The sequence below is a fragment of the Oncorhynchus keta genome, chromosome 34 (assembly GCF_023373465.1).
Source record: "Oncorhynchus keta strain PuntledgeMale-10-30-2019 chromosome 34, Oket_V2, whole genome shotgun sequence".
Classification (NCBI taxonomy): domain Eukaryota; kingdom Metazoa; phylum Chordata; class Actinopteri; order Salmoniformes; family Salmonidae; genus Oncorhynchus; species Oncorhynchus keta.
This window is the reverse complement of record NC_068454.1, coordinates 65,328,398-65,352,831: the sequence shown is the minus strand read 5'-3', so window position 1 is coordinate 65,352,831 and position 24,434 is coordinate 65,328,398. Positions and strand designations below refer to the sequence as shown.

The 24,434-nt window shown below is 48.3% G+C and overlaps 1 protein-coding gene across 3 annotated transcripts; it reads right to left on the bottom strand.

Moving 5' to 3' along the window:
- Window positions 1-133: 133 nt before the first annotated feature.
- Window positions 134-23,632, bottom strand: LOC118367690 (uncharacterized). 3 transcript variants are annotated; one of them, XM_035751280.2, is made up of 8 exons: window positions 23,535-23,632; window positions 12,109-12,154; window positions 11,817-12,015; window positions 11,555-11,637; window positions 10,832-11,069; window positions 9,711-9,892; window positions 5,625-5,876; window positions 134-5,360 (listed from the first exon to the last, which is right to left on the bottom strand). In XM_035751280.2, the coding sequence occupies exons 1-8, from the start codon at window positions 23,606-23,608 to the stop codon at window positions 417-419; spliced, it is 6,018 nt and encodes a 2,005-aa protein (XP_035607173.2). In that variant the 5' UTR covers window positions 23,609-23,632; the 3' UTR covers window positions 134-416. The 3 variants fall into 3 exon arrangements, with proteins under 3 accessions (XP_035607173.2, XP_035607174.2, XP_035607175.2); XM_035751281.2 differs by having other exon boundaries at window positions 5,625-5,804; XM_035751282.2 differs by lacking the exon at window positions 23,535-23,632 and adding an exon at window positions 12,891-13,038.
- Window positions 23,633-24,434: the final 802 nt, after the last annotated feature.

The following is a 24,434-nucleotide window of genomic DNA, read 5'->3' as shown; positions in this document are numbered from 1 at the left end:
ACATTCAATTTCCTTCCATCATCCATATTTAGGCCAATCAATCAAGACTTTACCTTTAATCATGACAAGCTTTGTTTCTCAGTGCTACTTTGGGAAAGAGAAAACAGAATGCGACATCAGGTTAGCATGTCATATAAGAATAGTTATGTCTAATATATAATGGGATACAAGGTGTATAATGTCACATGATGCTCAGTTAGGAAACCAAAACAAATTTGGGTTGGCGTCTGTACATGAAGTAGAGCGCCTGAATCTTTCAGTCACAAACATTGACACATTTTGTATTACAATGGATTAATCACAGATTATGTCTGCTGAACTATGGTCCTCCTATGTGTACCCACAAACTAAAATCAACTAATAAGTCTTACACCTGGGCCTTCAAAGGGGGCCATTTCTAGGACACTGGTGACTTCTTAGTGTTCTGTGGCCTCCACCGCGGGTATTTCGGCCTCTTCTATATCGGCCTTTTCTGAGTGCCCAGGGTTCAGGTACTGCAGAATGGGGTCTAGGAGGACCTCGACAGCCCAGGAGCGGCGACGCACAGCGCTGGTGTCCAACTCATCCAGGTTGTCCTGCATCTGGCTTGCCTGGAGGCCATTGTGTGTGTTGTCCGGGGTTAGCCGGGGGGATGGGGCGTTTCCTCCACTGGATGAACTCCTGCGGGAGCGGATTGACAGGCTTTTGCGTCTGAGTGGACTGCTGTCTCCTTCGTCAGAGCAATACTCAGTGGTCTCCACCTCGGGCACAACAGCACTGGACGAGCTCCTGCGGGAGCGGGGAGACAAGCTCTGGCATCTGGGTGGGCTTTCATCTCTTAACTGTGCATTCTTCTCTGTGGTCTCCACCTCGGGTATTACGGTCTCGTCTGAGGATGGTTCAGAGCTCAGGTACTGGAGGATGGGGCCAAGGAGGACCTCGGCAGCCAAGGATCGGCGACGCAAAGCACTGGTAGAAGAGATGTCCAGGATGTCGAACTCCACAGAGCGAGGCTGGTCATTCCTCATCTGGCTGCCCTGGCGGACGTTGGATGGGTTGCCAGCACTTGATGAGCTTCTGCGAGAGCGGACAGACAGGCTCTTGTATCTGGGTGGGCTCTCGTCTCTGACGTCTGTGTTCTCGGTGCTGTCCACCTCAGGTACAACAGGCTCCTCTAAGGGTGGCTCAGAGCTAATGTACTGGAGGATGGAACCTAGGAGGACTTCGGCAGCCGAGGAGGGCCGACGCATGGTGCTGGTAGAAGGAAGCTCTAGGGGGTCCAGCTCCAGAGAGAGAGGCTGGTCGTCTGGCTTCTGGCTGCCCCGGCGAGAGAGGGGCTGGACATCCAGATTACCAGCACTTGATGAGCTTCTGTGGGAGCCAGCAGACAGGCTGTTGCTTCTGGATGGGCTCACGTCTCTTGCATCTGAGTAGTACTCAGTGCTCTCCCCCTCAAGTGCAATGGCCTCATCTGAGACTTTCTCAGGACTCTGGTCCTCAGTGGTCTCCATCTCGGGTGCAGAGGCACTGTACGAGCTCCGGTGGGAGCGAGCAAACAGGCTCTTGTGTCTTGGTGGGCTCTCGTCTCTGGCTTCTGTTTGGTTCTCGGTGGTCTCCACCTTGGGCATAATGGTCTCGTCTGAGGGTGGCTCAGAGCTCAGGTACTGGAGGATGGGGCCAAGGAGGACCTCGGCAGCAGAGGATCGGCGGCGCAAAGCACTGGTAGAAGAGATGTCCAGGATGTCGAACTCCACAGAGAGAGGCTGGTCATTCCTCATCTGGCTGCCCTGGCAGACATTTGATGGGTTTCCAGCACTTGATGAACTTCTGCGAGAGCGGACAGACAGGCTCTTGCATCTGGGTGGGCTCTCGTATCTGACTTCTGTGTTCTCGGTGTTGTCCATCTCGGGTACAACAGGCTCCTCTAAGGGTAGCTCAGAGCTAATGTACTGGAGGATGGAACCTAGGAGGATGGTGCTAGTAGAAGGAAGCTCTAGGGGGTCCAGCTGCAGAGAGAGAGGCTGGTCATCTGGCTTCTGGCTGCCCCGGTTAGAGAGAGGCTGGTCATCCGGGTTGCCAGCATTTGATGAGCTTATGCAGGAGTGGGCAGACAGGCTCTTCCGTCTGGATGGGCTCTCGTCTCTTGCGTCTGAGTAGTACTCAGTGCTCTCCACCTCGAAAGCAATGACCTCATCTGAGACTTGCTCAGGTCTCATGCCCTCAGTGGTTTCCACCTCGGTTGCAACAACACTGGACGAGCTCCGACGGGACCGGGCAGACAGGCTCTTGCATCTGGGTGGGCTCATGTCTCTTGTGTCTGAGTAGTACTCAACGCTCTCAACCTCAAGTGCAACGGCCTTATCTGAGCCTTGCTCAGGGCTCAGGTCCTCAGTGATCTCCACCACGGGTGCAACGGCACTGGACAAGCTCAAGTGGGAGCTGGAAGACAGGCTGTTGAGTCTGGGTAGGCTATCGACTCTGGCTTTTATGTGGTTCTCGGTGGTCTCCACCTTGGGTACAAAGGGCTCATCTGAGGAAGGCTCAGAGTTAATGTACTGGAGGACGGAACCTAGGAGGACCTCGGCAGCCGAGGAGGGACGACGCACGGTGCTGGTAGAAGGAAGCTCTAGGGGGTCCAGCTCCAGAGAGAGAGGCTGGTCATCTGACATCTGGTTTCCCCGGCGAGAGAGAGGTTGGTCATCAGGCTTCTGGCTGCCACGGCGAGAGAGAGGTTGGTTGTCCGAGTTGCCAGCACTTGATGAGCTTTTGTGGGAGTGGGCATATAGGCTCTTGTGTCTGGGTGGGCCCTCGTCTCTGGTTTCTGTGTGGTTCTTGGTGGTCTCCACCTCGGGTATAATGGACTCATCTGAGGGTGGCTCAGAGCTCAGGTACTGGAGGATGGAACCTAGGAGGACCTCGGCAGCCGAGGAGGGCCGACGCATGGTGCTGGTAGAAGGAAGCTCTAGGGGGTCCAGCTGCAGAGAGAGAGGCTGGTCATCTGGCTTCTGGCTACCCCGGTTAGAGAGAGGCTGGTCATCCGGGTTGCCACCATTTGATGAGCTTCTTCGGGAGTGGGCAGACAGGCTCTTCCGTCTGGATGGGCTCTCGTCTCTTGCGTCTGAGTAGTACTCAGTGCTCTTCACCTCGAAAGCAATGACCTCATCTGAGACTTGCTCAGGTCTCAGGCCGTCAGTGGTTTCCACCTCGGTTGCAACAACACTGGATGAGCTCCGACGGGACCGGGCAGACAGGCTCTTGCATCTGGGTGGGCTCATGTCTCTTGTGTCTGAGTAGTACTCAATGCTCTCAACCTCAAGTGCAACGGCCTTATCTGAGCCTTGCTCAGGGCTCAGGTCCTCAGTGATCTCCACCACGGGTGCAACGGCACTGGACAAGCTCAATTGGGAGCTGGAAGACAGGCTGTTGAGTCTGGGTAGGCTATCGACTCTGGCTTTTATGTGGTTCTCGGTGGTCTCCACCTTGGGTACAAAGGGCTCATCTGAGGAAGGCTCAGAGTTAATGTACTGGAGGACGGAACCTAGGAGGACCTCGGCAGCCGAGGAGGGACGACGCACGGTGCTGGTAGAAGGAAGCTCTAGGGGGTCCAGCTCCAGAGAGAGAGGCTGGTCATCTGACATCTGGTTTCCCCGGCAAGAGAGAGGTTGGTCATCAGGCTTCTGGCTGCCACAGCGAGAGAGAGGTTGGTTGTCCGAGTTGCCAGCACTTGATGAGCTTTTGCGGGAGTGGGCAGATAGGCTCTTGTGTCTGGGTGGGCCCTCGTCTCTGGTTTCTGTGTGGTTCTTGGTGGTCTCCACCTCGGGTACAATGGACTCATCTGAGGGTGGCTCAGAGCTCAGGTACTGGAGGATGGAACCTAGGAGGACCTCGGCAGCCGAGGAGGGGCGACACATGGTGCTGGTAGAAGGAAGCTCTTGGGGGTCCAGCTGCAGAGAGAGAGGCTGGTCATCTGGCTTCTGGCTGCCCCGGTTAGAGAGAGGCTGGTCATCCAGGTTGCCAGCATTTGATGAGCTTCTGCGGGAGTGGGCAGACAGGCTCTTCCGTCTGGATGGGCTCTCGTCTCTTGCGTCTGAGTAGTACTCAGTGCTCTCCACCTCGAAAGCAATGACCTCATCTGAGACTTGCTCAGGTCTCAGGCCCTCAGTGGTTTCCACCTCGGTTGCGACAACACTGGATGAGCTCCGACGGGACCGGGCAGACAGGCTCTTGCATCTGGGTGGGCTCATGTCTCTTGTGTCTGAGTAGTACTCAATGCTCTCAACCTCAAGTGCAACGGCCTTATCTGAGCCTTGCTCAGGGCTCAGGTCCTCAGTGATCTCCACCACGGGTGCAACGGCACTGGACAAGCTCAATTGGGAGCTGGAAGACAGGCTGTTGAGTCTGGGTAGGCCCTCGTCTCTGGTTTCTGTGTGGTTCTTGGTGGTCTCCACCTCGGGTATAATGGACTCATCTGAGGGTGGCTCAGAGATCAGGTACTGGAGGATGGAACCTAGGAGGACCTCGGCAGCCGAGGAGGGGCGACGCACGGTGCTTGTAGAAGGGAGCTCCAGGGGGTCCAGCTCCAGAGAGAGAGGTTGGTCGTCTTGCTTCTGACTGCCCCAGCGAGAGAGAGACTGGTCATCCGGGTTGCCAGCACTTGATGAGCTTCTTTGGAAGCGGGCAGACAGGCTCTGGTGTCTGGGTAGGCTCTCGTCTCTTGTGTCTGGATGGAAATTGGTGGTCTCCACCTCAGGTATAACAGTCTCATCTGACAGTTGCTCAGGGCTCAGGTACTGAATGATGGGGGCTAAGAGGAACTCGATGGCTGAGGAGCGGTGGCACACATTGCTGTCCAGCTCCACAAAGAGAAGCTGGTCTTCCTGCTTCTGGCTGCCCCAGCAAGCGAGAGGCTGGTCGTCAGGCTTCTGGCTTCCCTGGCGAGAAAGAGGCTGGTCATCATGCTTCTGGCTGCCCTGGCGAGAGAGAGACTGGTCATCGTCGTTACCTGGGTTGGCCGGGGCTGGGCCGGGGACTGGGCTGGGGTCTGGGGGATTGATGCTGCTGGATGAGCCCCTGCGTACTGAAGAGCGACGACACAGAGCGATGGTGGAAGGGAGATGCAGGTTCTTGAGTTCCAGAGAGAGAGTCTGGTCATCCTGCTTCTGGCTGCCACGGCTGCCGTTGGGCGATTTGGCTGAGGCTGGACTGGGGGCACTGGTTGAGCCCGTTTGGGAGCGGGCATACGAGCTCTTGCGATTGTGTGGGCGTCCGTCTATGGCCTTGAGAAAGAGGCTACTGGCAGAACTGCTGCGAGTGGTGTCAGAGGACAAGGATTCCTGCTGGTTGAGGAAGTCCTCCACATCCTGATCACTTGGCTGCTGGAGCTGAGACAGAGATAGAGAGAGAAAGAGAGACAGAGAAAGGAAGAGAGACAGAGACAGAGACAAAGACAGAGAAAGAGATAGAGAGAGAGAAAGCGACCGAGACAAAAAGGTGGGGGTATACAGGGGATTAAGACTGTGGGGAATATACATACAGAGAGACATATAAGGGCAAATAAAGGAGAGATTAGATGAGGGGAGTTGATACAATGAGGAAGGTTAAATAACCTAGTAAGGAAGGGTGCAACTAAAATCTAGAAGGCTCACCATGCCTTTGACCAGCAGCTGCAGTAGGATCTTGCCCAGCTCCTGTAGGTCGGCAACCACAAGCTGCACCTGAGCAGGCAGTCCCAGCAGCTGATTGATGGGTCCCAGTTCAGCCAGGACCCGGACCTGGGCCTTCAGCTGGTCCAGTGCCAGCCTCCTCATGGCCTCCAGACGCAACACCTGGGACACGTAGAACAGCTTCAGCATCTGGAGCACAGAGCTCACCACCTCCAGCAGCCTGCTCAGGCCCATCTGATGATACAATGATAAAGCACTTAGCTGAAGACGTACAGTCTTATAATGTCAGTTATATGAATTGAATCAGTCTTTGGGGAAATTGTTGAAGGACCCATGAGAGCAATTTCTTGCCACTATTTGCGAAGTTGAAAAAACAAACATGACAAACTGACAGCTACTGTAAAACTAGTCATTAACATACACCTGTGGAATGGTCGTTAAGACACTAGCGGCTTACAGACGGTAGGCAATTAATGTCACAGTTATGAAAACTTAGGACACTAAAGAGGCCTTTCTACTGACTCTGAAAAACACCAAAAGAAAGATGCCCAAGGTTCCTGCTCATTTGCGTGAACGTGCCTTAGGCATGCTGCAAGGAGGCATGAGGACTGCAGATGTGGCCAGGGCAATAAATTGCAGTGTCTGTACTGTGAGACACCCAAGACAGCACTACAGGAAGACAGGACGGGCAGCTGATCATCCTCGCAGTGACAGACCACGTGTAACAACACCTGCACATGATTGGTACATCCGAACATCACACCTGCGGGACAGGTACAGGATGGCAACAACAACTGCCTGAGTTACACCAGGAATGCACAATCCCTCCATCAGTGCTCAGACTGTCTGCAATAGCCTGAGAGAGGCTGGACAGAGGGCTTGTAGGCCTGTTGTAAAGCAAGTCCTCACCAGACATCACCGGCAACAACGTTGCCTATAAGTATAAACCCACCGTCGCTGGACCAGACAGGACTGGCAAAGAGTGCTCTTCACTGACGAGTCGCAGTTTGTCTCACCAGGGATGATGGTCGGATTTGCGTTTATCGTCGAAGGAATGAGCGTTACAGCATGGCCTGTACTCTGGAGTGGGATCGATTTGGAGGTGGAGGGTCCGTCATGGTCTGGGGCGGTGTGTCACAGCATCATCGGACTGAGCTTGTTGTCATCGCAGGCAATCTCAACGCTGTGCTTTACAGGGAAAACATCCTCCTCCCTCATGTGGTACCCTTCCTGCAGGCTCATCCTGACATGACAATGCCACCTGACATTCCAGCATGACAATGCCACCAGCCATACTGCCCGTTCTGTGCGTGATTTCCTGCAAGACAGGAATGTCAGTGTTCTGCCATGGCCAGCGAAGAGCCCGGATCTCAATCAGATTGAGTATGTCTGGGACAGATTGGTTTGGAGGGTGAGGGCTGGGGCCATTCCCCCCAGAAATGTCTGGGAACTGGCAGGTGCCTTGGTGGAAGAGTGGGGTAACATCTCACAGCAAGAACTGGCACATCTGGTGCAGTCCATGAGGAGGAGATTCACTGCAGTACTTAATGCAGCTGGTGGCCACACCAGATACTGACTGTTACTTTTGATTTTGACCCCCCTTTGTTCAGGGACACATTATTCCATTTCTGTTAGTCACATGTCTGTGGGACTTGTTCAGTTTATGTCTCAGTTGTTGAATCTTGTTATGTTCATACACAAATTTACACGTTAGGTTTGCTGAAAATAAACGCAGTTGACAGTGCGAGGACGGTTCTTTTTTAGCTGAGTTTACTATCGTACAGTACAAAGGCTACAGTAATGCATAGTTGTTACAAATGTACAAAAACAAAGTTCTTTTTGAGCTTTTTTAGCTCCAGGCTTTTACATTCGAGCTTGTGGTATGGATCAACAGCTCTAGATAGGCAAACGTTTTACCAAGTCTCTAGAACTAGGCCAAAAGTGCCACAGTTTGGGTGGGGAAGAGAAAAAGAGATGGACGAGGTATTTGGGTCAGCTAAGTGACTCGCTATCCCCTTCTGTTCCTGCTTTGTGAAACCAAACCAAGAATTCTGGTGAGGGGGCAGGACACTGGCCCAAAGTAGCCTGGGGACAAACTCAGGGCAAACGTAACAATGCAGCCTGATACCCGCTGCCAAATTTCATCGATGTAGGACATCTGAGGACACCACGCACACACACACACAATCTCTGTCTCACACACACACATTTCTGTCCCAGTGCCTCAGTCTCTATAGGAGAGTGTGCAGGAGCATTAATGAGGGTGTTTGTCTGATGAGGCCAACCCTCATTGCCTATTCTCCTCTCTCTCCAGCCAGCAGCCTGCAGCAGCAGTTAGGGTCATTTAGCACCAATTACCCCTGAACCAAATTCTGGGGAAAATGCTTTGACACTTTACCAAACTGTAAAATTCTAATCCTTACAAATGTGATATGGTTTATTACAATGTGCTGTAAAAACATAGAAAGAAAGGAAAAATATATAATCAGTTCCTAGTGTTACTGTTTATTATTATATTTTTCTATTCAGTAACTACTTTGACAGCTTCACTATAAACCAAATTTGAGTTCAGAGAACCGTAAACCTAAAAATGAATGTATTATAAAACAATCCATTGAAATTCGAGTAGTTATTCTTCTCAATGTTCATCCTCTTTCCTAAAAACCTCCTTGAGGTGACCCATATAGTGACCCTGTTATTGAAAATATCCCCCAATTTCAACTGACCTAAACCCAGTTTGAGCTTCATAAAACAACAAGCCTCACAATGAATTCATTTCTAAACATGCCACCATACTGTTTTTGTTAGTTTCCACAACTCTTGCTTTCAGAGAGCTGTGTATGTTTACAGTCTGTGTCTTATCGGTCCATCAAAGTCTTGCCCCCCAGCTCTCGGATCTCCTCATCGCTCTGTGTGTTTGTCTGTCTGAGTGTGTGCTGCAGGGGCTGTGGTAGGCTCAAAACCTCACGTAGGCCAAATCCCACAGGGACCATTCTCGGGACGGGAGGTAGCCTAGTGGTTAGAGCGTTGGGCCAGTAACCAAAATGTTTCTGGATCGAACCCCTGAGCTGACAAGGTAAAAATCTGTCGTTCTCCCAATGGACAAGGCAGATAACCCACTGTTCCCTGGTAGGCTGTCATTGTAAATAGGAATTTGTTCTTAACTGATTTGCCTTGTCACTTGTCTCATAATCTCTCTGTCCTTCCCACCCTTCCTTCTGTCCTAAGCCATAGAGTCTGCTATAGCCCCAGGAGATTTGAGTCTGGTACATCTTAATGATGGTTCTATGTGCTCAGAACTCCGTGCCTGGGTAAGAGTAATACTGAGCCCCAGCCCTCTGCCCATGTATACAGGAAATGCAGGGAGTGCCCTAGAGCCTTCACAGAGACCACTGACCATGTCTCTGGGCACGTAGCCTGCTTCTATTTACCCTGAACCCAATGAAGTTAGACAGAGAGAGCAGAGGATGTTGTGATGGCTAGACAGCCTCCCGAGGGACCGAGCATCAAGTGATTACAGAGGAGGTCAACAAAGAGCAGCTGAGGTGCTGCCTGAAAATACTCTGTTTAATTCATCCATTTAAAGTTATTCTGTTGTTTTGTTATTTTATTATTACATTGTTATTATTATTATGTTACACTTTTAGTATAAATTATTATATTGTCTGAATGTTAGACTATTTTAACAGTACATCTAAATGTCTTTAATACCTTGTTTATTTTGTGCTGCACCCTGATTGAGTAAGGAGGAGGCGGTATAGTTTATCATGATGGATGAGAGGTCTGACAGATATGAGGAACAGATGGGTGTGTGGAGGAAAACGAGAAGGAAGAGAAAGGTGTAAAAAACACAGGAGAGTGAGACACGGAGGGTGGCTAAGGATGGGTGGTTCAGATGAATGAGAGTGGAGAGTGTGAGAAAGGACAAAGAGGAGAGAGCAGATTGACCTGGGCTAGGACGTGATAAGTGTAAAGCAAGAGGCCTGTAGTTGAGACCACAGGGGACGAAAGCGGACAAAGGTTTTTTTTAGGGACACAGCCATAGAGAGGGTTCTAGGGGATTCTCACCCTGTCGGTAGCATCCTGTAGCATCCCCATGGCCCGCTCCAGCCTGTTTCTGAGCTTCAGCAGGCGGTGGTACAGCTGCAGGCTCAGACAGAGCAGGAGGCCTCGGAACCGCGTCCACAACCCAGGCTCATCCTCCCCATCTTCATCCTCATACTGCTGTGTCCTCCTCTCCCACTCTAGGCCTGGGGAACACACAGAGACAAGTCAAAATACAAATATGGTGTGGTAAACTCAACAGCAAGATGTCGATGTGTCTTTGTTGCCAAAACTTGCCCTCGTAACTGTAGTGTCCAATATTCGAAGTTGACTGGACATAGCCATATATGAAATGACGAATGTGGAGTAGACGTTGAATTGACGTCTGTGCCCAGTGGGATACTGGTAGTTGGTTGTATTTGCACGGTAGACTGTGTCATTTCAACTCCTATCACCCCTTCCAAACACCTCTTCCCACACACACAGAGCGTCATCAGTGTGACACACTGTCTGATCAACACAGTCTATGCACTCTACAATTACACACTATCATCTAAAAACATACTTGATTGTTTACAAGTTAATGAATGATGAAAGAACATTTAATTTTCAAGCACACTTTATATTTCAAGTGAGGATATGAATCAGTATGATTTGATAATGTACTGCAATGTTACCAAGACAACAGTGCATCACATCAATCTGGTTTTCATGTTGATTTGATCTCCTTTACAGACAGCAGGATATCAATTCTACTATATTTTAATTAGTTATTTATTATATTTTTCCTATGATTAAAATATTTACAAAACAAAATAATAGACATATTTGAAAATAAGTTTTATTTTCAAATCTGTTATTATGGATATCATTGTGTATTTAGAACAGCCTCAAAGCAAATTAGTAGGGACATTATCAAACACTTGAAGAGCATTAACGCCCCCCTGTGGTAAAGTTCAGAAAGCTGCAATAGGATGACCATGCAGATTGTGGTGTACACTGTATACTGTAACCTAACTTTAGACCAAAGACCTCATAAAGCATTCATGAATACACTTCTGCGGAAAGACAACCTCCCAATCCACCATTCGGCAAAGACTGTGTAAAGTGCACTAGCCCCTCCACAACCCTTCACCCAAACTCACGCAGTGTAGCCGTCAGGGGCATGTACTTGGCCATGGCCTCCTCTGAGCGTGTGAGGATGTCGTCCAGGCCCGAGGTGGCCATCTGACCCAGCTGTGACTCCTGCAGAGCCAGGAGGTAGTACCAGGTGGCATCGGTCAGCTTGTCCCAGCGCCCCTGTATCCCGTCCAGCTCATCATTCACACGCAGTTGCACGTCATCCAGGGTCAGAAAGAAGGCATCCTTCAGATGACCCAATACCTGTGGGGAGGATGGGTGTGGAGGAGAGCAGGGTTGTAGGGAATAGGGTGATAAAGAAGTAGCAGGGTGTTGAGATTATGAAAGAAGTGAAAGATAGCAAGTGAAGAAAAAGGGGGAGGTGGGAGTGGCAGAATATTTGTAGATGATAAGGCAGAAAGAAAGGGAGAAAGAGAGACAATTTGTAATTAGGAAAAAGGGAGAAATAATCAGTCAGAGGAATAGTAGGATATTATAAATGGAATCCATCCAACATGATTAATGGACAGTAGCAGTATCGTTCCACATAGTCTAACGCCATTAAAACTCAATGTCAACTATTGAAACTCTGGTAATGCATCTAATAGACTATAAAGTGGTGTTAAAGGTCAATTAATGCTGGAACAATCAGAACGTGTCTACTATAACAGACCAGTCAGTCAGCCTCCCACACTGCATCATCACCCAGTTTGCCAGGCAGAACAGAAACAGAGAGAGAAGACACCCACCTCCTCTGTAGACTGGTGCAGGACGGGAAAGTTATTTTCCAGCTGGTCCAAGCCCATACAAGCATAGTTATTGACGACCTCAACTGCAATATGGAGGAGGGAAGCAATGGTGAGGGATGAGAACCAAAAGCTATTTGGTGGCAGCGGTGGCATTCATGTTGAAGTTATTTAAGTTTGACATTTTATATTTGATGGCAGATGAGAGTTATAAGGCAATAGGGTAGAATCAATCAGTAAAGTTTTCGGCATTCAGTGGACTTACTCTGGGGCTCCAGACTAAGTAGGAGGGGGGTGGCACGGAGAATGGCAGCCTGGGAAACATTACGCACCCCAATCTCAGCCACGCCCCCCACCACACTCAGGAGCGGGTAACCGCCCTTTACGTCCGTGTAAACTGAAACAACAGTTTTCAGGGCGGAGTCGAAGAGCGGCAGACTAGCCACCCGTTGCACGGCGTTGGCCTGGAGAAAGGAGGAGAGAAAAGAGAACAGTTTACTCCCTTGGAATCAAACGTTTAACCCCTGGTTATTGTTTTTATATATTTTCCAGCTCACCTCAATGTGATGATTATTTGTGTACGACATGTCCTTTTCACCAATCCTGTAAAACAGAATATGTAGAAAGAGTGAATTACCTTAGTGACTGTCAGGCAAACACCTCATAGGGACACAGGGGGCAAAGCAGAATACCCCACATCTGTTTCATAATTACTTCCTTATCTTGAATCTAACATCCTGCTTACATGCTAATGTCAGCTGCTAGGGTGCCACAATGATAACAGCTGTTCTATACTCCTAGCATGGAAATCTAGTTATCCCTTCAGTGGGCGCTGAACATACCCAAGGAGGATGACAGTGAACAATGGGAGTCATGAAAGGGAATGATCTGTTCAGAAGTGCTGTAATGAAGAAACAATTTCTAACCATTCTGTAATTAATTTAAGCAACAATAAGGAACTCAATAAATATTGACATAAACCAGAGGTCATCCATCCTTACGTCAAGGTTTCAGTATGATCAAATATTAAGCCACAGCCTAGTGGTATTGACCAGAAACAGAAAGCAATTCTGCTCAGACTATCAAATTTAAAGGAAAATATTGAAAGACAAGACAATTATATCCTTGGAATAAGATCAAGTAAGCAGAGCTTTGGATATAATTACTGTAAATTATACATATAAAAACTATATGCCAACATAGGCTACAACTAACACCTTGTTGTAGCCCAGGGTAATGACTCCATCTGCCGTAAGTTTGACCAACTAGGTAGCCTCGCGTAGGCAAAAAATACAACATTTCTTGAAGGATGATAAAAACGATGGAATAACATTCTTACCTCAGAAAAGTGTAGTTTTAAAGATTTGAAGTATAATATGAAATTGAACAAACTCTTCTCCAAGTTTTAATGCAGGTCTGGCTTGCACAACTGTCGATACGGCCTATCAACTCCCGAGCTTCCAGTGCCGTTCAGCACCAAATAAGTATCGCTGCTGAAGTGCGCAGGTTATGACATCTTTGCAATTTGGAAAGGATGCGCATGTGATCGAACTGCGAATCACAGTTTTGCTCTCAGCAATTAGAGGAGCATAGCAAATTGACAGATGCGTTGCTTCTGCATTGATATTTCATGCATTAGGCTTTATGTCTACAACAGTCACGATAACAGCTGAAAACTCCCTCCGGAGGTAGAAGGGTCAGCATTTGAATATCAGGTATTCCAAGGTGAACAGGATTCTGAAGCCAGAGCGCTAAATCTAAATTAAAGCCTTGGCCTACTACTTAGCCCTTCAGAAACTGTACTAGAAGCTTAATGTTGAAGTAGGGGCTTTTAATGTCCTATCCCTTGCAACAGTCACTGAATAAATACATTTAACATGCATAAGTGATTTGATTTCCAAAGCATCATTGGAAACACCATACAACGGTTCAACCAGAAAACATGAATAGGCCTACGGGCACAAGATTGAGTGAACTTTCTGTGACTACTGAAATTATTTAGAGATGAATTTGCTCAAGGTCGTAAGAGGGCTTGACCTTGACATAGTAGATGATGTTACCACTTTTGAAAATATGTTAAAAGTATCTTAAAGCTTACTACAAAGGTATTAGTCGTCTAGGTAGACTAATACATTGATTAGTGTCTAGCTAAACATGGCCAACTATAGCTATGCCGCTTAACTCCATGACTTAGGGGTCCTGGTTGGTAGGCTAACATGACATGGGCTCCTGAGTGGCGCAGCGGTCTAAGGTGCTCCATCTCAGTGCTTGAGGTGTTACTACAGACACCTTGGTTCGATTCCAGGTTGTATCACAACCAGCCGTGATTGGGAGTCCCATAGGGCAGCGCACAATTGGCCCACTGTCGTCTGTGTTTGGCTGGTGTAGGCTGTCATTGTAAATAAGAATTTGTTCTTAACTGACTTGCCAAGTTTAATAAAGGTTAAGTAACAAATAAAAAACAACACCATCAATGTACACAGAGCCCCACTTGAGGAGGCTATTAAAGTTGGTCAGCTCTAATGACTCAATTATGTGAACCAGTTTAGAAATGACGTGTGATGATATGGGAAAAACAACCCAAGAACCTTTCCGGTTAACTAATCTCTGGACATTTCCAAATTTTAACAGAGGATACATTGTGTGAAACCTACATTCTTTACATGTTCTTAGTTGCCCAAAGCTAATTTAATTGAAATGCCACAGATATCGTTAAACAGGGTTTCTCTGACACTAACAGCTTCTGCCCACAAGCCATAAGACTACTGAACAGTTCATCAAATGGCTACCCAGACTATTTGCATTGACCCCCTTGTTTTATCCTGATCTATTATTATTTGTTGCAATGATACAGGATTTTGTCCTCTTGCACAGGATCGATGTACACTCACTGGACTCTAACCACACACCCACACATTCTACACTGACACTCCAACAAACACACACAACACAAGACACACACATGCATATTGACGCAACAGACACACACACACACACACACACACACACACACACACACACACACACACACACACACACACACACACACACACACACACACACACACACACACACACACACACACACACACACACACACACACACACACACACACACACACACACACACTCTCTTCACTCACGCTGCTGCTACTCTCTGTTTATTATCTATGCATAGTCACTACCCCTACCTACATGTACATATTACCTTAATTACCTCAACTACACCGTAACCCTGCACATTGACTCAGTACCAGTACCTCTTGTACATAGCCTTGTTATTGTTATTTTTGTTGTGTTACTATTTTTCCTTTAGTTTATTTAACAAGTTTTTCTTACTTACTTTTTAAACACTCTGCATTGTTGGTTAAGGGCTCGTAAGTAAGCATTTTAGGGGTAAGGTCTACCTACACCTGTTGTATTCGGCACATGTGACAAAAAAAATGGATTTGATTTGATTAGGCTTAGCTACTTGATGTCACGCCCTGGTCGAAGTATTTTGTGTTTATCTTCATTTATTTGGTCAGGCCAGGGTGTGACATGGGTTTTTGTATGTGGTGTGTATGTAGTGGGATTGTAGCTTAGTGGGGTGTTCTAGGTAAGTCTATAGCTGTCTGAAGTGGTTCTCAATCAGAGGCAGGTGTTTATCGCTGTCTCTGATTGGGAACCATATTTAGGCAGCCATATTCTTTGGTTGTGTTGTGGGTGATTGTCCTTAGTGTCCTGATGTCCTTGTTCTGTGTTAGTTTACACAAAGTATAGGCTGTTTCGGTTTTCGTTACGTTTATTGTTTTGTAGTGTTTGTGTTTATTCGTGTCTACGTTGTTTATTAAACATGGATCTCAATCTACACGCTGCAGTTTGGTCCCGACTCTCCTTCACCACATGAAAACCGTTACAGAATCACCCACCCCAGGACCAAGCAGCGTGTCAACAGGCGACAGGCCACAGGAGAAGCAACAAAGGCAGCAACAGCGGCGCAATGAGGAATGGACATGGGACGATATATTGGATGGCAAGGGTTGCTACACATGGGAGGAGATCCTGGCGGGAAGGGATCGCCTTCCATGGGAACAGGTGGAGGCAGCGAGGAGAGCAGAGGCAGCCGGAGAGAGGAGCCGGCGATATGAGGGAACACGGTTGGCAAGGAAGCCCGGGAGTCAGCCCCAAAAATTTCTTGGGGGAGGCTCACAGGGAGTATGGCTACGCCAGGTAGGAGACCTGCGTAAACTCCCTGTGCTTACCGGGGGGCTAGAGAGACCGGGCAGGCACCGTGTTATGCTGTGGTGCGCACGGTGTCTCCAGTGCGGGTGCATAGCCGGGTGCGGTATATTCCAGCTCCGCGTATCGGCCGGGCTAGATTGAGCGTCGAGCCAAATGCCATGAAGCCGGCTCTACGCATCTGGTCCCCAGTGCGTCTCCTTGGGCTGGCTTACATGGCACCAGCCTTGCGCTCGGTGTCTCCGGTTCACCTGCATAGCCCAGTGCGGGCTATTCCACCTCGCCGCACTGGCAGGGTGACCGAGAGTATTCAACCAGGTAAGGTTGGGCAGGCTCGGTGCTCAAGAGCTCCAGTGCGCCTGCACGGTCCGGTCTATCCAGTACCACCTCCACACACCAGCCCTCCGGTAGCAGCTCCCCGCACCAGGCTTCCTGTGCGTGTCCTCAGTTCAGTACCACCAGTGCCAGCACCACGCATCAGGTCTACAGTGCGCCTCGCCTCTCCTGCGCTGTCGGAGTCTCCCGACTCTCCAGCGCTGCCGGAGCCTCCTGTCTATTCAGCGCAGCCAGAGCTGTCAGCCTGCATGGAGCAGCCAGAGCTGCCAGTCTACATGGAGCAGCCAGAGCTGTCAGTCTGCATGGAGCAGCCAGAGCTGTCAGTCTACATGGAGCAGCCAGAGCTGTCAGTCTGCAAGGAGCTGCCAGAGCTGCCAGTCTACATGGAGCAGCCAGAGCTGTCAGTCTGCAAGGAGCTGCCAGTCTGCAAGGAGCTGCCAGTCTGCAAGGTGCTGCCAGCCTGCATGGAGCTGTCAGAGCTGTCAGTCTACATGGAGCAGCCAGAGCTGTCAGTCTGCATGAGGCAGCCAGAGCTGTCAGTCTGCATGGAGCAGCCAGAGCTGTCAGTCTGCAAGGTGCTGCCAGCCTGCATGGAGCAGCCAGAGCTGTCAGTCTGCATGGAGCAGTCAGAGCAGTCAGTCTGCATGAAGCAGCCAGAGCTGTTAGTCTGCAAGGAGCTGTCAGTCTGCAAGGAGCTGTCAGTCTGCAAGGAGCTGCCAGTCTGCAAGGAGCTGCCAGTCTGCAAGGAGCTGTCAGTCTGCATGAAGCAGCCAGAACTGTCAGTCTGCAAGGAGCTGCCAGTCTGTAAGGAGCTGTCAGTCTGCATAAAGAAGCCAGAGCTGTCAGTCTGCAAGGAGCTGTCAGTCTGCAAGGAGCTGCCAGTCTGCAAGGAGCTGTCAGTCTGCAAGGAGCTGCCAGTCTGCAAGGAGCTGCCAGTCTGCAAGGAGCTGTCAGTCTGTAAGGAGCTGTCAGTCTGCGTGGAGCAGCCAGAGCTGCCAGTCTGCAAGGAGCTGCCAGTCTGCAAGGAGCTGCCAGTCTGCAAGGAGCTGTCAGTCTGCAAGGAGCTGCCAGTCTGCAAGGAGCTGCCAGTCTGCAAGGAGCTGCCAGTCTGCAAGGAGCTGCCAATCTGCACGGAGCCGCCAGAGCTGCTAGTCTGTAAGAAGCCGCCAGAGTTGTCAGCCTACATGGAGCAGCCAGAGCCGCCAGTCAGCGTGGAGCAGTCAGAGCCGCCAGTCAGCATGGAGCAGCCAGATCTTCCAGATCTGCCAGTCAGCCAGATTCTTCCAGATCTGCCAGTCGGCCAGAATATTCCAGATCTGCCAGTCAACCAGGCTCTTCATGATCTGCCAGTCAACCAGACTCTTCCAGATCTGCCAGTCAACCAGACTCTTCCAGATCTGCCGGTCAACCAGAATCTTCCAGATCTGCCGGTCAACCGTACTCTTCCAGATCTGCCAGAACTGCCAGTCGGCCAGGATCTGCCAGTCGGCCAGGATCCGCCGGTCGGCCAGGGTCCGCCAGATCCGCCGGTCGGCCGGGATCTGCCAGTCGGCCGGGATCTGCCAGTCGGCCAGGATCTGCTGAGACCACCAGCCAGCCAGGATCTGGTGGATCTATCTACCTGCGTGAGCTTCCTCTCACTCCTGAGCTTCCTTTCACTCCTGAGCTTCCTTTCACTCCTGAGCTTCCTTTCACTCCTGAGCTGCCCCTCAGTCCCGAGCTGCCCCTCAGTCCCGATCTGCTCCTCAGTCCAGTGGGGTTCTGGGTGAGGACTTCTAGGCCATGGTCGGTGGCGAGGGTGGACTATCCAAGGACGCGAGGAGGAGGGACTAAGACAGGTTTTGAGTGGAATCCACGTCCCGCGCCGGAGCCGCCACCATGGATAGACGCCCACCCGGACCCTCCCTATTGTTTTGAGGTGCGTTCGGGAGTCCGCACCTTAGGGGGGTGGGTTCTGTCACACCCTGGTCGAAGTATTTTGTGTTTATCTTCATTTATTTGGTCAGGCCAGGGTGTGACATGGGTTTTTGTATGTGGTGTGTATGTAGTGGGATTGCAGCTTAGTGGGTGTTCTAGGTAAGTCTATGGCTGTCTGAAGTGGTTCTCAATCAGAGGCAGGTGTTTATCGTTGTCTCTGATTGGGAACCATATTTAGGCAGCCATATTCTTTGGTTGTGTTGTGGGTGATTGTCCTTAGTGTCCTGATGTCCTTGTTCTGTGTCAGTTTACACAAAGTATAGGCTGTTTCGGTTTTCGTTACGTTTATTGTTTTGTAGTGTTTGTGTTTATTCGTGTCTACGTTGTTTATTAAACATGGATCGCAATCTACACGCTGCAGTTTGGTCCGACTCTCCTTCACCACATGAAAACCGTTACACTTGACCTGAACAAAGAAGGCCTATTGTGGTAACTTTTTAAAAAAAATATCATTTTCAACACTGTTACTGCAATTTTCCCTGATCTCATCCATTGTAAAGCAAAGGAGGCATCTTTATGGAACTTCATTCCCACATTCAAGAACATTTTCATGTTTTCTTTCTAATAAAACAATCCTATCACAGTTGAAGGCTGATTCTTAGTTTAGATGCTAGCTTAAGGCAAAGGTTATTCACATAATACACCTTCTCTTATTTCAAGCCAAATCTGAAATTTAGATCATTTGAATTTCCAAGGAGTTGAATACACTTGACATGAATGGACTTCTGTATAGTGGAAGTTCCCAGAAACCCTGCTGAATTTCTCAGATGACTCAATGGCAAATCTGACCATAATTCTATCCTCCTGATTCCTGCTTACAAGCAAAAATGAAAGCAGGAAGCAGCAGCGCTCTGTCAATAAAAAAGTGGTCAGATGAAGTAGATGCTAAGCTACAGGACTGTTTTGCTAGCACAGACTGGAATATGTTCCGGGATTCTTCTGATGGCATTGAGGAGTACACCTCATCAGTCACTGGTTTCATCAATAAGTGCATCGATGACGTCGTCCCCACAGTGACTGTACGTACATACCCCAACCAGGACGTGTACTCCGGACGTGTTCTCCGAGCATGCGCTGACCAACTGGCAAGTGTCTTCACTGACATTTTCAACCTCTCCCTATCTGAGTCTATAATACCAACATGTTTCAAGCAGACCACCATAGTCCCTATGCCTAAGAACACTAAGGTAACCTGCCTAAATTACTACTGACCCGTAGCACTCACGTCTGTAGCCACGAAGTTCTTTGAAAGGCTGGTCATGGCTCACATCAACCCTATTATCCCAGAAACCTTAGACCCACTCCAATTTGCATACCGCCCCAACAGATTCAGAGATGATGCAATCACACTCCCTTTCACACCTGGACTAAAGGAACACCTATGTGAGAATGCTATTCATTGACTACAGCTCAGTGTTCAACACCATAGTGCCTTCAAAGCTCATCACTAAGCTAAGGACCCTGGGACTAAACACAGGTGGGAAGGGTAGGTAACAACACATCCGCCACGTTGATCCTCAACATGGGAGCCCCTCAGGGATGCGTGCACAGTCTACTCTTGTACTCCCTGTTCACTCATGACTGCACGGCCAGGCACGACTCCAACACCATCATTAAGTTTATTCTCCGCACGCTTTGAGGGTAAGACTGTGCCCGCCCGATGCGGCCCACTACCAAGGACTGCGGGCTCTCCTTCTCCATAGCCAACGTGAGTAAAACATTTAAACGTGTTAACCCTCGCAAAGCTGCCGGCCCAGACGGCATCCCTAGCCGCATCCTCAGAGCATGCGCAGACCAGCTGACTGGCGTGTTTACAGGCATATTCAATCTCTCCATATCCCAGTCTGCAGTCCCCACATGCTTCAAGATGTCCACCATTGTTCCTGTACCCGAGAAGGCAATGGTAATTGAACATAATGACTATCTCTCCATAGCACTCACCACTGTCATCATGAAGTGCTTTGAGAGACTAGTCAAGGATCATATCACTTCTACCTTACCCGCCACCCTAGACCCACTTCAATTTGCTTACCTCCCCAATAGATCCACAGACAATGCAATCGCTCAGCATTCAACACCATAGTACCCTCCAAGCTCATTAAGCTTGAGGCCCTGGGTCTGAAACCCGCCCTGTGCAACTGGGTCCTGGACTTCGTGACGGGCCGCCCCCAGGTGGTGAAGGTAGGAAGGTAGGAAACATCACCTCTACTCCGCTGATCCTCAACACTGGGGCCCCACAAGGGTGCGTGCTCAGCTCCCTCTTGTACTCCCTGTTCACCGTGGCCAAGCACGCCTCCAAGTCAATCATCAAGTTTGCAGACGACACAACAGTAGTAGGCTTGATTACCAATGATGACGGGACAGCCTACAGGGAGGAGGTGAGGGCTCTGGGAGTGTGGTGCCTGGAAAACAACCTCTCACTCAAAGTCAACAAAACAAAGGAGGTGATCGTGGACTTCAGCAAACAGCAGAGGGTGCAACCCCCTATCTACATCGACGGGACCGCAGTGGAGAAGGTGGAAAGCTTCAAGTTCCTTGGCGTACACATTACTGACAAACTGAAATGAACCACACAGACATTGTGGTGAAGAAGACACAACAGAGCCACGTCAAACTCAGAAGGCTAAATAAATTTGGCTTGTCACCTAAAACCCTCACAAACCTTTACTGATGAAAACCTTTACTGATGAAAACAATTATCACCGCCTGGTACAGCAACTGCACAGCCTGCAACCACAAGGCTCTCCAGAGGGTGGTGCAGTCTGCACAACGCATTACTGGGGGCAAACTACCCGCCCTCCAGGACACCTATAACACCCGACGTCACAGGAAGACCAAAAACATCATCAAGGACATCAATCACCCGAGCTACTGCCTGTTCACCCCGTCAACATCCAGAAGGCAAGCTCAGTACAGGTGCATCAAAGCTGGGACCGAGAGACTGGAAAACAGCTTCTATCTCAAGGCCACCAGACTGCTAAACAGCCATCACTTGCACATTAGAGGCTGCTGCCTATGGGCATAGACAAGAAATCACTGGCCACTTTATGGAATGGAACACTAGTCACTTTAATAATGTTTACATATCTGGCATTACTCATCTCATATGTATATACTGTATTTTATACTATTCTATGGTATATTAGTCACTTAATAATGTTTACATATCTTGCATTACTCATCTCATATGTGTATACTGTTTTCTATACTATTCTACAGTATCTCATTCACTTAATAATGTTTACATATTTTGTATTACTCATCTCATATGTACAGTTAAAGTCAGAAGTTTACATACACCTTAGCCAAATACATTTCAACTCAGTTTCACAATTCCTGACATTTAATCCTAGTAAAGATTCCTTGTTTTAGGTCAGTTAGCATCACCACTTTATTTGAACAACGTGAAATGTCAGAATAATAGTAGAGAGAACAATTCATTTCAGCTTTTATTTCTTTCATCACATTCCCAGTGGGTCAAAAGTTTACATACACTGAATTAGTATTTGGTAGCATTGCCTTTAAATAGTTTAACTTGGGTCAAACATTTTGGGTAGCCACAAGCTTCCCACAATAAGTTGGGTGAATTTTGACCCATTCCTCCTGACAGAGCTGGTGTAACTGAGTCAGTTTGTAGGCCTCCTTGCTCGCACACGCTTTTTCAGTTCTGCCAACCAATTTTCTATGGGATTGAGGTCAGGGGTCTGTGATGGCCACTCCAATACTTTGACTTTGTTGTCTTTAAGCCATTTTGCCACAACTTTAGAAGTATGCTTGGGGTCATTGTCCATTTGGAAGACCCATTTGCGACCAAGCTTGAACTTCCTGACTGATGTCTTGAAATGTTGCTTCAATATATCTGCATAATTTTCATACCCCATGATGCCATCTATTTTGTGAAGTGCACCAGACACTCCTGTAGCAAAGCACCCCCACAACATGATGCTGCCATCCCCGTGCTTCACGGTTGGGATGGTGTTCTTTGGCTTGCAAGCCTCCCCCTTTTTCCTCCAAACATAACGGTGGTCATTATGGCCAAACAGTTCTATTTTTGTTTCATCAGACCAGAGGACATTTCTCCAAAAAGTACGATCTTTGTCCCCATGTGCAGTTGCAAATCGTAGTCTGGCTTTTTATATAGGACTCGTTTGACTGTGGATATAGATAATTTTGTACTTGTTTCCTCCAGCATCTTCACAAGGTCCTTTGATTGTTCTGGGATTGATTTGCACTTTTCGCACCAAAGTACGTTCATCTCTAGGAGACAGAATATGTCTCCTTACTGAGCGGTATGACGGCTGCGTGGTCCAATGGTGTTTATACTTGTGTACTATTGTTTGTCCAGATGAACGTGATACCTTCAGGCATTTGGAAATTGCTCCCAAGGATGAACCAGACTTGTGGAGGTCTACAATTTATTTTCTGCAGTCTTGGCTGATTTTTTTTGTTTTTCCCATGATGTCAAGCAAAGAGGCACTGAGTTTGAAGGTAGGCCTTGAAATACATTCACAGGTACACCTCCAATTGACTCAAATGATGTCAATTAGCCTATATAAGCTTCTAAAGCCATGACATAATTTTCTGGAATTTTCCAAGCTGTTTAAAGGCACAGTCAACATAGTGTATGTAAACTTCTGACCCACTGGAATTGTGAAATAATCTGTCTGTAAGCAATTGTTGGAAAAATGACCAACTTGCCAAAACTATATTTTGTTAACAAAAAAATTTGTGGAGTGGTTGAAAAACGAGTTTTAATGACTCCAACGTAAGTGTATGTAGACTTCCAACTTCAACTGTATGTCATTGTAAATACATTGGAGAAAGACTGCCACTTAAGTCCTTAGGTCAGTTTGTAATACCTTGTGAATTCAATTAAAGTATAGTGGCTGATGGGCTCTACTTGGGGAGAGTTGGTCCACCAAGAGACCGAAGTAGGATGAGTGGAGGGCAGCACCACACATACTTCAAAGAAGTATCTGATGTCCTCCTAGCCACCCCGTCCCAATCTCCACCAAAGAACCAATAACCACCATTGAATCTAAGTTATAAAGGCAAACACGGAATACAAATAATTGGCCTAGCGTCATCCAGGTTTGGCCGGGGTAGGCCGTCATTGTAAATAAGAATTTGTCTTGAACTGACTTGCCTAGTTAAATAAAAATTAAATAAAAACATTTTTAAAAAATGACTTGACATCCTCTTCAATATGTCCAGAACTCTTATTCATTTTACAGCAGGTTTTCAAGTCACAAAAATAAATACAAACACAAATACATTGCAGTATAGATAAATCCTTCCTTCCCTCTGTCCCAATGCAAATGTATCCCTCTCCCCTCTCCCTCCCAGTTTTCCTCCACCTTTACCCCACCCAAGCCAAGCTTGTCCCAACCTCCCATCTTTGCCCACTCTTGCCCACCTAAGCTAAGCTTGTCCCTACATCCCATCCTTACCCAACCAAGCCAAGCTTGTCCCAACCTCCCGTCTTTTCCCACACTCCCTTCCTCTCAGAGACACTCACACCCATCTATCCATTTGTTACGTTCCCCAGTTTATGTGTTGTAGTTTGTGTATTTGCCTGTGTTTATTTCAGGAAATGGCTTCCTGAAATCCCTCAAGCAGCTGATTGGTTGACTCCATGGCTAATTGGAGAGCTGACCCCGCTCCCTCGTCAAGACGCAGCTGTCTCCAATTACACATTCATTCTGAAGCTATATAAAAGCCAGTGTTCAGGAAAGATAATTTTGCTGGAGGTAGATTTGCTAGAGAGATTTGCTGGGAGGTCATTGCAGAGATTTTGCTAGAGAGATTTTGCTAGAGATTTTGCTGGGAGTTCATTGCTGAGAGTTGGTATGTTTTGTGAGTTTGTTGCTCAGATAGAGCTTATTTGATGTCCTTTGTTTCTTAGTTTGTTTGTGAAAATTGTTTAATATTCTGTTTCATTTGTTCCCAGGGGGGAAGGGGAAGGCACCTAGGGAGTGCTTAGGCAAGAGGCCCGCGGGCATACATATACCCGTAGCATATTCCCTGTCTAGGCACACTAGGTAAGACCTGGGCGGACCACCCCCTGTATTTTGGTTAGGGCACCAGGTGATGCTAAATTGGGTAAGTAGTGGGTAGGCAGGTAAGATAGGAGAGGGGGGGCTTTGAGATTTACTTTCTTTGCTTTGGTTCCATCCTGCCCCTTTTCCCCATATTACCGTGTAAAGGAATAAAGTCCTTGTAAACGGTACCACATTCTGCCTGTTGTCATTCTTACTTGCATCTACAGTCCATACCTTTTTCTCTTCACGGAGAGTTGTAGCAGGGTGTTGCATTCCCTCTTCATAGAGGCTTGCGTAACACCATCTACA

Bases quoted from the DNA above. Each gene is read 5' to 3' on its own strand.
- LOC118367690 (XM_035751280.2), bottom strand. From the start codon at position 23,608: ATGGGTGTGAGTGTCTCTGAGAGGAAGGGAGTGTGGGAAAAGACGGGA. The intron at 11,638-11,816 runs GTAAGTCCACTG...TCCATATTGCAG, and splicing joins ACTTAGTCTGGAGCCCCAGA to TTGAGGTCGTCAATAACTAT. The intron at 9,893-10,831 runs GTGAGTTTGGGT...TGTGTTCCCCAG, and splicing joins GCCCCTGACGGCTACACTGC to GCCTAGAGTGGGAGAGGAGG.